At 37.2% G+C, this 14,406-nt stretch overlaps 1 protein-coding gene across 1 annotated transcript; it reads left to right on the top strand.

The window, feature by feature from the left end:
• The first annotated feature begins 384 nt into the window (after positions 1-384).
• Positions 385-11,013, top strand: vps37bb (VPS37B subunit of ESCRT-I b). The gene is made up of 4 exons (XM_026943878.3): positions 385-562; positions 3,117-3,288; positions 9,268-9,350; positions 10,234-11,013. Exons 1-4 carry the CDS (start codon positions 449-451, stop codon positions 10,654-10,656), a joined length of 792 nt encoding a protein of 263 aa, XP_026799679.1. The 5' UTR covers positions 385-448; the 3' UTR covers positions 10,657-11,013.
• Positions 11,014-14,406: the final 3,393 nt, after the last annotated feature.

Raw genomic sequence — 14,406 nt, 5'->3', positions numbered from 1 at the left:
ATAAAAATGTAGACCAACAGATATAAAGTGTTTTAGAGTACGTCACCTCGGATGTCGAAATTTTATTATAGCGTAAATTTTGTGAAATTTTCTTCTAAACTCGGTGAAAACAGTAAACCCCACCTAAACTTAAAATAATGCTGATAAGTTTTACTTATGGGAAAAAAAAACTCCATGTTGATTTGACGTCACTCTTTAACTCGGAGGAGCTCGGAGTTGAGATGACTCGAGTTCACGAGCAGGAATTCCGAGTTGAAGGGTCGTTTTCTTCGGCTTTTGCTGGTCGGATGCTGGGAACTACAAGTTACAGCCTCTAGTCGAACGCAGTATTAGCTACAAACCAGCGATTACAGCATAATTACGTCACTTGCCGCTCCTCGCGCACTCTTATTGGACAAGAACTCCATTTCCGGTTGATGGAATAGCAGGGTTTGTTGGTGGAACAGCAATGGGGGAAATATTTGGGCTCACGAGCAAATTTAGTTCATATTCAATGACACAGCTAAACGAATTGCTCGAGGATGATGACAAGCTCAATGAAATTGTCAAAGAAATGGACGAGGTAAGCGCTCGCTGTCAACAAATACAACCGAGATTTCTTCATGACTCTCTTCCTTGCAAAACGCCTCTCCTTTGTCACACATATATCTCGCTATAAATATCTTGCCGCCATTTATTATTGCCTATATTCGCTAATGTTTAACTGTAGTTGGAGTGTTGATAAGAGTCATGAAAGTGATACTGAAGGTATCCTGACAGATTGTTACTTGCTTTGTCTCCTAAATTCGCTTCTGTTATGTAATACAATTCATATCCTATAGCATCATGGATCTCAAAGTGGGCTCTCTGACTAAACACACACACACACACACACACACACACACACACACACATACATATATACATACTATGAACTAGTATCAAGGTTGTTGTGGTTATTATTTAGTTATCGTAGTTGTGAGCCAAACTGATTGGTCACGTGAAATGTAAGGGTTTAATCAGAATCAGTATCTAAAAAACAAGTATAAATTATGTAACTGTAATTTTAATAAAACCAGGAAATCCTGTTAATATGATACACGGACATACATTTGAGTAAGTGTTTAAATTAACTTGATGATACATATTTGCCTTGTTATTCTTAAAATTAGATCTGAGTTATGATCATAAGGAGGTCCTTGGAATTATTTTTTTTTGTTTTACTCTGGATGGAGTTCCTGGCTGCCAAACAATGGAGAACCCATGATTAAGCAGTATGCAGTGAATCAGACCTTGGTTGTATGGTAGGATAAGCATACATTAACTGGTCCTATATGGCACAGAGGGGTTCGGGGTCATACACACATATTCATATTTGTGTCATATTTGTGACGAAACACAGTCTTGTTGTTGCAAAATCCACAATCTTGCCAGATTGAAAAGTTATTTTGCGCTTTCCTTATGACCTGACCAAATTTACATTTACATTTATGGAATTTAGCGGGTGCCCTTATCCAGATTGACTTTCAGAAATGCTTTGTAGTCTCTATCAACAACATGTCCTCATGCTATATAACTAGGTTAGGGATTATGTGTACTGTCATTCTTTAAAAAAAAAAAAAACTGTTGGGGAGGGTAGTACAATATGAAAAGATATAGGTTTAAGATTTAAATAGTCAAGTAACCTTTATTTATATAGGACATTTAAAAGACAAGTGTTGGCCAAAATGCAGTGCTGTTCATCATCTTAGCTAAATCTAAACAATGAAATAAAGTACAAATAAAATGAGATTTCAAAAAATAAAAAAGAATAAAACTAAAGCAGTAAATCAAGGAGAAATAAAAATATTAAAAGACAAAAACCGAAGACCCGATATGACAGATCTTAAATTTTTTTTTCTAATTGTTTTTAAAAAGGATTTATAAATGTCTACAGTGGGGGGGATGCCTTCATGAAAAAGTGTAAACTGTTCCATAATCTGGGAGGTATGACAGAAAAGGCCCAGTCACCTTTGAATTACTTCTGAGTCTGTGAAAAAGTTAAAAGTAGCTGATTAGACAATGTTAAAGCTCTGGAGGTATTTTATAATAGATAAACAATTACAGACAAAAAAAAATAGACAAACAAAGTCCCATTTCAAGGGCTTAGTGAAGAGGTAAGTGTTTAATTTAACTAAATTGTTCTATAACTGTTTGAAAAAATAACTTTTCTATGATACAGTAAAATCTAGCTTAATCTGACCAGTTGCCAATACACAGGCTGGTAGACCATCTTTGCTAGCTCAGCCTGTGAATTGGCAGCGGGCAGCTTTGCAGATTAAGCTAGATTTTGCATTAGGTCATATATTTACCACAACAGCAGTCTGCTGCTCTCAAACATGGACAATATAGACATAGAAACCCCTTAATAATGCCTAGCAAATGTCTCCTCTGAAGCTTAAAAAAGTCAATTATACTGATTAGTAAACAAAGTCCATTATGTTAATATAATGTGTACATGTGCTGCCCACAGAAAATAGAAAATCTCCAGAAAACATTTAACAATGGAAACAGCATTTGCATATGAAATACAGGGCAAACAAGCCAGTTTTTCAGAATAAGTCAGGAAACCTAAAACAAAGCAGAACTACAGGACTGTTTCTGTCAATATAGCATATCTGTTCACCCTGCTGTAATGTCACATCTGTTGCAAACCACTGATTGAAATGTCCAGTCATTGAATATGCCTCAGTATTTGTTTTTTTTTCTCCAGAAATGCACTCATGTAATACTTTGGCAATAATAAGTTGTTCCTAATGCCGACACATGATCAGCTATTGAACAGACCCTTTGTGGATTGGATTAGGGAATTAGGTCTGTTATAAATGACATGCAAATATGTAATTGTTTTAATATTGTGTAATATTACACACTGTCTGTGTAGAGTACAATTCCATTTAATGTGTGTAATACATCAGAAACATAGCAATCACTACATACTCATATGATAACTGTGCACTGGGCACCAAATAAAACAAAAAAGAATGCATGGGCAAAAAGCAATGACCCCCTCAACTGCCATTTTAAACATTTAACTTAACACAAGCAAGAGCTCATAGCCAACTATCATGTGCTCCCTGATCTCCTTCTACCTTCAGATGCAGGAGATGCAGCAGACTAAAGAGATGACCCTTGCCAGTAACCGCAGTCTTGCAGAGCAGAACCTCAGGCTCCAGCCCAGTTTGGAACAACAGAAAATGCAGCTAACCAAGCGCTACTGCTGTTTACAAGAGCTCTACGAGGCCTACCAGCTCCGCAAATGCACTCTTGGTTAGTTAATCACACTCAAGGTCTCTGTGTAATAGAACTACTTACTCTAGATTACACAGTACTTTTGTCCAGTTCTCTTTAACTACTCATTAGCATTCCATACAACCTTCAGGGGACTCTGCTGGCTTCAACTGTTGGTCATGATTTTCTGGATCTGCTACACAGGTTCCGCAGTTTAAATAAGCAACTAATATGACTTCAGTCTATCATTCATTCATTCATCTTCAGGAACCTTTTTTTTTTTTATCCTAGGCAGGGTTGCAGAAGCACCAGAACCTATCCCAGGAACACTGGGAATGAGGCAGGAATACACCCTGAATGGGACACAAGTCCACCACAGTGCACCATGCGTGCACACACACACACATTCACAGCTAGAGGCAATTTAACAAGGCAATCCACTTACTGGCATGTTTTTGGGAGGTAGGAGGAAACTGGACAACACAGAGCAAACCCACACGGACATAGAGAGAACATACAAAACTCCATACAGACAGTAACTCAAACCCAAACAGTGCTTTGTTGGGTCAGCATCTACACCAGTACACCAGTTGATGACTCCTGCTTTAGGTATTTTGTAAGAATAGTCACTTGGTTTTACCAGTATGAGGGTCATAAAATTTTACATTCTTTTCCTCATATGGTTTCCTTAAGTGTTCATTCCCTACAGCCCACTAAGTTTGTTCTCTGTTAAATTAACTGTGTACTAAAATGCTGTTGAATTCTGGAATTTGTTTGGCCAAAAGTTGTTAATTTCCTATAACAGCAGATCTGACAGAAGTGCCAAATGTTTCAGATCATAGCTCGCTAATATGACAATCTATGCTGTATTAACTTCGAGAGAGAAAAAAGAGAGACAGTTGAGGGACTGTTTATAGCTTCTATAACATAAGTGACAGCCAGAACTTTCTTCAGGAAAGAAGACGCAAAGCACCCAAACTTCAAGTCAAACACATACTGAAACTAGCGAAGACCCAAGCTTGATAGTGAACCCCCCCCTCTGGGAGGAAGGAAGACGGAGCACAGTGTGAGAGCTCAACAACAGAAGGTTAGCCAGGAGAACAGATCACGGAAAGCTGGGACATAGAAATGGCAGAGGCTACAGCCCCCTGTAGTCGGAGCCCCTCCCCTAAGAGCAGCAGTAGAGGCCAGGTCCCGATCCTACCAATGTGATTCGTATTATTCAGTGGAATTGTCAAGGTGTTAGGGCAAATTTTGCAGAACTTCAACAACTAGCCATGACACTCAACTCTCTTGCCTTTTGCCTTCAAGAAACACACCTAACACCAAACAGCCCTATGTCTCTGAAAAAGTTTGTAAGTTTTAATATATGGCCCAAACATACATTGTCCCTCCAATGAAGCAACCACCCTAGTCTGTCATGATATAATTCATAGCCGGATCACAATAGACACTAGCCTACAGGCAATAGTGCTATGTTTGACTCTTCACAAGGCCATCACTCTGTTTTCTATTCATATACCCCCAGATGTAACTGTTACACTTAAGGATCTAAACAAACTTGCTGACCAACTACCAACCCCCTACATAAATTATGGGAGATTTCAATGGTCACAGCCCATTATGGAGAGGAAACTGCACTAATGCAAAGGGTACAAAAAAAAAAAAAAAAAAAACTGAAAGATTTCATTAGTGACAACGATACGTGCCTTCTCAACAATGGCTCAAACACTTACTTGCATCCAGGATGTGTAACATATTCCGCGATTGACCTAACAATATGCGAACCCTAGCTTTTGCTTGATTTCTTGTGGCAGACTTGGGGTGACCTATGTGGAAGTGACCACTTACCCCTTATCATTACCTCTACAAGATCAGATATTCAACATAAAATTCCAAGATGGCAACTTAAAAAAAAAAAAAAAAAAAAAAAGCCACCTGGTATCTTTTTTAGACCCTGTGTTATAATAAGTTTAATGTAGTGCCTCAAGACTGCCAATGACATACTTTTCGAAATAACAAATGATACTGTACGTAAGACATGAAATCCAAGCCGCAGAACCAATCCATGATATAATGATAACTGCAAAAAGGCCATTGAAGCTTGGAAAAAAGCAGAGCGAACCTTCAACAAACTTCCAACAAAGGAGAATCTAGTAAGATTAAAAATATGTCGAGCACAAACACACAGAGTCATTAATGATACAAAGAATGACTCCGCCCAGAAAAATCTGGGACATAATTCAAAAGATGAAAAAAGGGGAGGGGCCTCAAATATGACATATCAAACGTCAGGGCACCCTCTTAACCACGAGTCAAGAACTAACCAATATATCAGCATAGTCATTCAATAGAACTCCTTATTAGAAAACTGTCAACCTGAATGCAACAAAATACAAATACAGCAGGAGCAGAAACCCCTAGACTTCCGCTTGAATAACACTGAACCATATAATCAACCCTTCACAATGGAGGAACTCACCAGTGCTCTCAAACACTCTCGTAACACAGCAGCAGGACCAGATAGAGTCCATTCTGAGTTCTTGAAACACCTGCCCCACACAGTATTGTTACTCCTTCTGGAAATCTTTAATACTGTTTGGAGAACAGGAGATATACCACCATCCTGGCAAGAATCAATAGTTATTCTCAAACCAGGCAAGGACCACTGTAATGCTAACAACTACTGCCCAATAGCTCTGACCAGTTGTCTGTGCAAAACTATGGAGAGAACGGTCAGTAACCGTCAGGTATGGATACTGGAGTCATGGCATAAGATCATTGACTATCAGTGTGGCTTTAGATGGGGCAAAAGTACCTTATACCATCTCATTAGACCGGAATCATTTGTATGGGACAATGCGGTAACTGTTTTCTTCAATCTAGAGAAGGTTTACAATACCACCTGGAAATATGGAATTCTCAAAGATCTACATGAAATTGTGTTCAGAGGCAACCTACCCATCTTTATCTCCAACTTCCTGACTAATAGGCGATTCTGTATCCAAATAGGTACCAACCTAACAAACTCGCACATATAGCTAGGGGTCCCACAAGGAAGCATTCTCTCAGTCTCCCTTCAGCATTAAAATCAACTGTATAAGTAAGGTTATAGAACCTCAAATTTTCTGCAGTCTATATGTTGACGACTTATGCATTGTTTAGAGAGGGAAAAATATGAAATGTAATTAAGTGACAGTTACGGCAGTGCATAAACAAAATAAATGATTGGTCAATTAAAACCGGATTTAGATTTTCCAAAACTAAGACCGTGTTTACACACTTTTGCCTTCTCCAGTCGTTACATCCTGACCTGGAGCTGCATATGGAGGATGAACCCATCAAGGTTGTTAAAGAACTCAAATTCCTAGGACTGGTATGTGACAATAAACTCCTTTATCCCACACATGAAAGCCTTCAGGAAAAGATATTTCAAAACAATGGATATTCTAACAATACTGGCTAAAACAAAATGGGGAGTGGATTCCAGTGTTCTTTTGTGTCTCTATAGAGTACTAGTCAGATCCGCATTGGACTATGGGTGCATTGTGTGTGGACTGGCAAGGAAGTCTTGCCAGTCTTCTTTTTTATATCTAGCATATACAAAATGCTATATACAATACACCATCATGGAATATGTCTGGCCTTAGGAGTGTTCAAGACTGCTCCTATACAAAATCTTTATACAGAAGCCAGGAAACCGTCTCTCCAGAACAAATGTCTGAAACTGGCCTTACAGTATGCGATCAAACTCAAGGCGAACCAAGATAACCCAGCTTACCTACCAGTATTTCAACTGGATTATCTTCATTTATATGAAGCCACACCTGAATATATCAGACTGTTTGGCATATGGATTAAACCGTATTTAGAGAATCTGAATACCAAACAGGACAACTTTAAACAGCCCCATTATTGCCCTATTCCTCCCTGGGCTGTGAAAAAAACAACCATTGTCTTGGCATTGACCCAGCAAAAAAAGGACAGAAACCCATCCAGACAAATACCAGCTGCATTTCTTAGAGCTAAGGTGTAGACTTCCACTCCACAGAACTGCATTTACAGACGGCTCAAAAACAGATAACAGTGTATCGGCAGCAGCAGTGATTGGGGATCAACATTATGAATTCGAATGCATCCGAATTCCAGGACAAAGCTTCATCTTTACAGCTGAGGCTCCGGCCCTTCTTTCAGTCCTGGAAAATATAGAAAAGGGCCAAGAGTGGACCTTCCTAATTGCCACAGACTCGAAGTCTTGCCTCCAAGAGCTCGAGTCCGTAAAGACCGACCAATCCCTAAATCGTCAACATTTTATCAAATGTAGATCTGTTACAGAAGGAAAACTTTAACATCCTCTTCTGCTTGGTCCCGGGACACATTGGTCTGGCTGGCAATGAGAGAGCAGACATGGCCGCTAAGGAGGCCCTCAACCTGGAAATCTCTGACTGTCAAATACCACCGTCTGACCTCAGACCATTAATAAGTTCATATATTGCTAAGAAATGGCAGAAAGAATGGGACAATTGCAACAATAATTAACTGTATGAAATAAACCCCACTATAAAAATAAGATTCTCTCCTAACTTTAAGTCTGGGCACGACCGAGTTGTGTTCACTAGGTGCTGGCTGGGTCATTCAAGACTCAGACACAGGTTTCTACTGACAGGTGAAGCTCCCCATTATGTCCTACCTATCAAACGCCTTTGACTAACAAACATATCCTACTGAACTGTAAAGCCTTTGAAACCATCAGATGACAGTTTTATTCAGAGACGTGTTTAATGGAAACATTAGGAAGGTACCAGCTAAGCGCATTTTAGAATTTCTGTCTTGTACTAAGCTTAAATGTCTTATGTAGTTTTGTAAAGTGTATCTCTGGTATTGTTTACCCTGTACACACTATGAAATAGCCTTGTTGCTGACATGTCGTTAAAAAGCAATAAACAAACAAACAACATTAAATCTTAAAAAGCATAAACAGTTAAAAAGCTTTGATTATTTACCATTGATTATTTGATTATTATTTGATTGTTATTACCATTGATTATTTTCCTATAACAGCACATCCCAAGTAATTATCATTTACATACTTTTTGTTGTCTGAAGTGCCCTAATACAGTTCCTTCCGAAAGTATTGGAATGGCAAGGCCAATTCTTTTGTTTTTGCTATACACTGAAGACATTTGGGGTTGAGATCAAAATATGAATATGAGACGATAGATTAAGTGTTATTTACTTTAAGACTGTCTGTTCCTATACTTTTGCTCACCTAAAAATTGGGTGGACTGCCACCAAAGATGCCATATTCTAAGTTGCTTAACACATATAGAGGCTGACACAGAGAGAATGAGGAGGAGCTTATTCCCACAGGCCATTCAGGCCCTCAGCCAGGACAACACCTAGGACTAGACCTTGGATTTGTTTGCACAACACTCACACCCTCTACATTCCTGTTAATATACCCATATTACCCCGTATTTATAGATATTTATTATACTGTATATGTTAGCTATTTCACTGCAGCTACCTCAGCCTGATGTTGTACAGCAGTATATTGTGCATACACAGCATTGTAACTGCACGTACCCACTTTATTCGACATATATTCTTTATTCGAATTATTTTTTCTGCCATCTACCTTTTATATCCTTCATATTATATTTTTATATTTTTATTTTTCTATTTGTCTGCAAGTACATTCTGGTTTATGTAAATTCTATTTTTATGTCACCAGACGTCGTAAAAAGCATTTCACTGCATGTCGTACTGTGTATAGTTGTGTGCGACCAATAAAATTTTAATTTGAAATATCAGGAAATTCTGATCTACAGTCTCATTATTCATCTTTTGATCTCCCAAACAAATGTCTTCAGTGTATAGCAAAAACAAAAGAATTGGCTTTGTTGTTCCAGTACTTTCAGTGAGGACTGTATGTGCTTTAGTTATTTTGTAAAACGTAACGTGTACATGACTGTTTATGAATCATTTTGATAATTTTATTGCTTTGTATTTGCTCAGATCACAACTCAGGGAAAAGCTCACTGGACACACTGTTAGCCCTGCTGCAAGCTGAGGGAGCCAAAATTGAAGAGGAAACAGAGGTAAAATCAGTTTCAACATAAATATATCAATATCATGATTATTTCAATATCAGCATTATTCTGTATGTGCTATAAATTATTCAGTCTGTACAGTGAAACTGAGGTATCTAGCAAAGGTATGTATAGTAGATAAGAGAGTAATCCTACATTCATACTAGCAAGCAACAAAACAACAGGTAACCATTCATTTTCTACATATATGCATGACACAGAGCAACGATATTAGTCTAACTCAGTCTAACAAGTGGCATTTGAAACTGAAATGTTCTTAGTCCTATGCGAATTAGGTATGTGGTCCGGCATTTCTTCAGTTCACTCATAACTATGTTCCCATTTGCTGTTTAATGTGCAAAAATGGAAGAAAGATTTATATCCTTTGTTTTACCTTATCCTGCCATGTGACCTCTTGTTAAATGTGTGTAGAATAAAGAAAAATAAAGCTTGGAAGTAATTAGCAAATATTATTGGTTGATCAGGTGACTATGCATAGCTAGTACTGTTAGCTTGCTTTACTAACCTTCCAGCAAAGCTAATATGAAGTCTAACATGTAACCTAAATTAAACAATTTTCACAATGATTATTGCATTATTTAATTTGTATTTGTCTAGTTAGCTATAGATACTATATGTAGCTACTAAAGTTTCTCATTGAAACTAAATAAAATGCTGCAGAATGCATAGAAACAAGCAACCAACACAAAGTGACACGAGTGCCCTGTCACTTGCCGGTGTGACTGTAGGATTAGGAATGTAATTTTTTTTGACCCACTAATAGGTCATGAGGGTTATGTGGTTAGTCCAAAGCAAATCACCTTCCCTGTATTCCTGTCTACTTTACTGCCATACAAGGAGATTATTATTCTAAACTGCCTCATCATTTTAGAACATGGCCGACTCCTTCCTCGATGGTGATTTGTCTCTGGACACCTTCATCGAATCCTATCAAAGCAAGAGAAAGCTGGCCCATTTGCGGCGTGTGAAGATCGATAAGCTGCAGGAGATGGTGCTCAAATGTTTCCAGATGCCACAGGCATCAGTCGAGCATGTTCACTCTCAGACACCCACCTCCACTGCACCTTTCCATGGCCAGGTTAATGGCTCCCCGGTTCCTATGAGGGCAGCACCTTCAACTTCAGTCCAGCTGACAGGGCAGCAGGCGGCTTTACCCTACCCAGCAACTCCTTACCCTCCTGTCCAAATGCCCAACATGGTGCCATCCTATACAGGTCCACTGACACAGCCGTACACACCAGCATTTCCTCAGAGGCCTGGCCTTCCCCCGAGGACTGGCTTCATCATGCAGTGAAATAATACTCAAGTATTTTTAAATGTAAATGAATAACCCGGGCATTTTCCCTGTTGCTAAAAAAAAGAAGTTTGTATGTAAGCACTTTGGTCTTGTACAGGTTTATCCTCAAGTGTTGATGGATTATTATAAATTGTCCTCACATTTTGTTTTTTTTTTTATTTGTAACTGCAGTCAGTATGTTTTTCAAGAGGAAATGACTTAATTTTGTAGACATATCCACAAAATGGACCAGTCCATGTCTAACTAAACAGAAATCTAGTCCTCTAAAGAAAATAGTTCTTTACAGATATCATGGAAGTTAAAACCATCAAATGATGGCACTGGATCTGAAAAAAAAAAAAAAAAAAACATTTTTACATATCAGTGACAGACTGTGGTCAGTTTAAAATTTTCAGAGGCACCAAATTACTCATTAGAAATACAGATATGTATATTTGCATCATTTTGGGGAAATGTAAATTACGTAATGAAGGAGTATGCTGTGCATGTAAGGAAATAAGAATGATTCACTGTTTAAAAAAAAAAAAAAAAAAAAAAAAACATACTTTAACTAAAATTTTGGATTCAACTGACCAGCAACCAAAGACACTATTCCTTTCCCTCTGATACATAAGACATTTTATTTTTTTATTTGGTTTTGTGGTATTTAAAAATGCTGAAAATTAAACACATTTCAGCTCATATGCAGTCATTGCCATTCTACTCTGTCTTAAGGCGGTAACATTATAATTAGAGGTAGCACACAAAAACATCATTAAACTATGATCCCATCTGATTCAAATCCTGAAGAGTTACAGGACTTGCAATGTTGTAAATGACATTTGTACTATGCAGCTCTTTCTAAACTTCCCCACTGTTATACCATCCAGCAGTGGAACTCTAGGTGCCTGTACAAAGTCATGAAAAGTTGTACAGCATTAAATATGTGCTAGATATGGGCAGGTCTCAAAATCTATATATTTGACCAAAAAAAAAACCCTACTGTGTGATTTATTATCATTTTTGTCTATGATGAAATTATTGATAATGAGTAAAGTCTTGCTGCATTCAAATGAACAGCCATAACTCAAGTGTGCCTTGGAGAAAAGTTTAGTTTGATTTTTTTTTTCTCCCGTTGATATTCAAACCATCAGTTTTTCCTTGGTGTCTGTCACCCACAGAAGGTGTTGTTAGAGCATAATGCACAGTACTCAGTATTCTGTAGTACACTACATAGAAGACTTAAGTATAGTATCTTTTAATTGTTATATTTAGTGGTGGAATTTTGAAGGTATGTGACTTTTATAAAAATGCTAATTAAAAGAAAATCAGTCAAGTCTATTGAAATGTCTCAACAGTTTTTGAGTAACATTTGCCAGAATCTGCACCACTGCTGCCCTTTAGTGGGAAAGAAAAAAATACAGAAACGAAGTTCCAGTTAATGACCTTTATTAAACAAGTCTTTCACCAAAATGAACTTTGCACCTATGAACTGATTTTTATGTAGCCAGACACCACAAACCTCAATGTCATTTGCAAGAGAAATCTTACTAACCCAGTTCAGAAAAGAACTGCTTTTATTATTATTATTATTATTATTATTATTATTATAAAACTGAATATTATCAATGTTTATTATTATTAGGAAAGAACAACTTATTTAAGATTAAATTTAGGAAGCACAAAAAATAACATTACAGAACAGTTTAAATTAAAATCAGAACAAATTAATTATCAAATGTAAATCTACTCCTCTCCTTCTGCTCCCTGGAACCATGGTTGGTGGCTGATAGTTGATGCCAAACTTGAACCAATCAGAGGAAACTTTACTAGAAAGTAAAAGAAAATTCAAATGATTGTGTTTTTACAACTGATGAACTACAATATACTGTATACCATTACCTGATCAGCAGCTATCCTCTGGGCTGTGGATTTCAACATCAAAAATGCCACCAGATTGCTCTTGCAAATATAGGTGACCAGCTCCATTGATCACACTAACCTAAAAATGACTGAGAATGGTGCACTTTTGAGACCATTTTGTTTAATTACATCTTTAATAGTTCACTGTCTGTCTTTTACAAGTCTAATTCTATGTATATAATTAAATTTGTTTGTGTAGTTATTCTGATTTATAAATCTTTTTATTTACAATATTGTTGTTGCTGTTATTATTTCTGTTATAATACTGCAGTTATTATTCAGACCCATACCACTGTCTTACAATTATTAAAATTCAATATACTAACTATTTTGATTTTTTTTTTTCTTTACATTAAGACAATGGTCAGATATCAGTTGTTATATTCAGGCTTATACTACCCTACAGTCCCAAATTCAAAATCAGAAAAGTGTAATGCAATCTGAGGTTTGCCTATGGTATCTATATAATTCAACACAAATATATTTTCATATTTAATATCAGCAAGTGCCTGGGACTTTTTCTTGTCAAGGCTATTAATTTAGTGGCCTGGAGGACAAGTAGATTTAACAACCAGATAAAGAGAAAAACCCTACCCACTACTGACTCTCGCAAAACAGACATTTTCATTCGATATATAGGCTATGTTTAAAGCAGTGCACCACAGTCTTTGGCCCATTTTGGGAAAAAAACGCAAGGATCCGAACATTTGATCTAAATTTGCACCTTGACATGATCTCGTGATCATTTTGTGTTGCTCTGCATTTTAACATTGGAACACACTATAAGTTATCAGTCAAAAATATGCAAAAAGAACAGTCTTCTTTTTCCCCAGTAAAAATGCAGATGAGTCAAACTACATGTGAATGACTGACAGTTGTGTAGGTGTTTTAGTTAATATCAGTTCTGTAATTTATTAAGAATGCCACTGAAAAAAGTGTAAAAAAAAAAAAAAAAAAAAATGGATCAGGGATTCAAAAATGAAGCCAAAATGTCTTTGAGGACCCCTAATGGCTGGCTGCAGTACAATTTTTAACCCCGCCCATTCCCATGTTAGTCAGTGGCAAACTTCCATTTTTATTTAGATCTCCACAAATTATTTTCTGTCATTTTTCATTTGACCTTAATCTCCTCGAATATTTTTCCTTAAGATAAATGTGTTTTATAGAAGTTATTTGGTGATAAATAAAAGGGCATGGTTGATGAGGTGCTTGATTGGTTTTGGACATGACAGTCAAGCCTCATGAATGTGAATGCACTTTTCAAGACGCACCTGAAGCGCTGGACATTTCTGTAGTAAAGCCATGTCTTGTTCTGCTGTAAACTGTCCTAACAGACCATCAGTGGGGAGTACTTTGTAGTTTTTCCGATAGGTTGCTCATTTTTAGTTAGTGATTTACCTCACTTTACTGATATAACTAGCCAACCAATATAAGTGAACAAAGTGATGGCATAAACCAAGGCAGCTAACACTAGCTCATTTTTTTTTTAATGATTTACAATTGACTGTATGACCTTTAGCGAACACTTGAAGTAGTTTTTATAAGGTTAACCAGTCCTTTTAAAAAGGGTTAACCCCTTGTTAAACAAACTCCACTGACAGAACGGGCAAAGCTAAGGCAGTGTAAAGCATAAGAGCGCACTTCTCCATTCAGATGGGTAACTCACTTCAGGTAACAGAGCTAGATGAAATCATGGAAAGCAGCGACTTTTCCCTCAAAAATAGGCTGTGTTTGGTGTAAATGTTGACTAAATGTTTACCAGTATATTTTCAGTTGGGACTTTACATTCACTGCTTACACTTACATTACTTTGATTAAAGTGATGGATAATGTCAACTTGCTAGC

The sequence above is a fragment of the Pangasianodon hypophthalmus genome, chromosome 17, assembly GCF_027358585.1.
Source record: "Pangasianodon hypophthalmus isolate fPanHyp1 chromosome 17, fPanHyp1.pri, whole genome shotgun sequence".
Taxonomy (NCBI): Eukaryota; Metazoa; Chordata; class Actinopteri; order Siluriformes; family Pangasiidae; genus Pangasianodon; species Pangasianodon hypophthalmus.
The sequence above is the reverse complement of the archived record's forward strand: the minus strand, read 5'-3'. Positions and strand labels throughout refer to the sequence as shown.

Coding starts and splice junctions, on each gene's coding strand:
- vps37bb (XM_026943878.3), top strand. CDS start 449: ATGGGGGAAATATTTGGGCTCACGAGCAAATTTAGTTCATATTCAATG. Junction 3,289..9,267: donor GCTCCGCAAATGCACTCTTG/GTTAGTTAATCA, acceptor GTATTTGCTCAG/ATCACAACTCAGGGAAAAGC. Junction 9,351..10,233: donor AAATTGAAGAGGAAACAGAG/GTAAAATCAGTT, acceptor TCATCATTTTAG/AACATGGCCGACTCCTTCCT.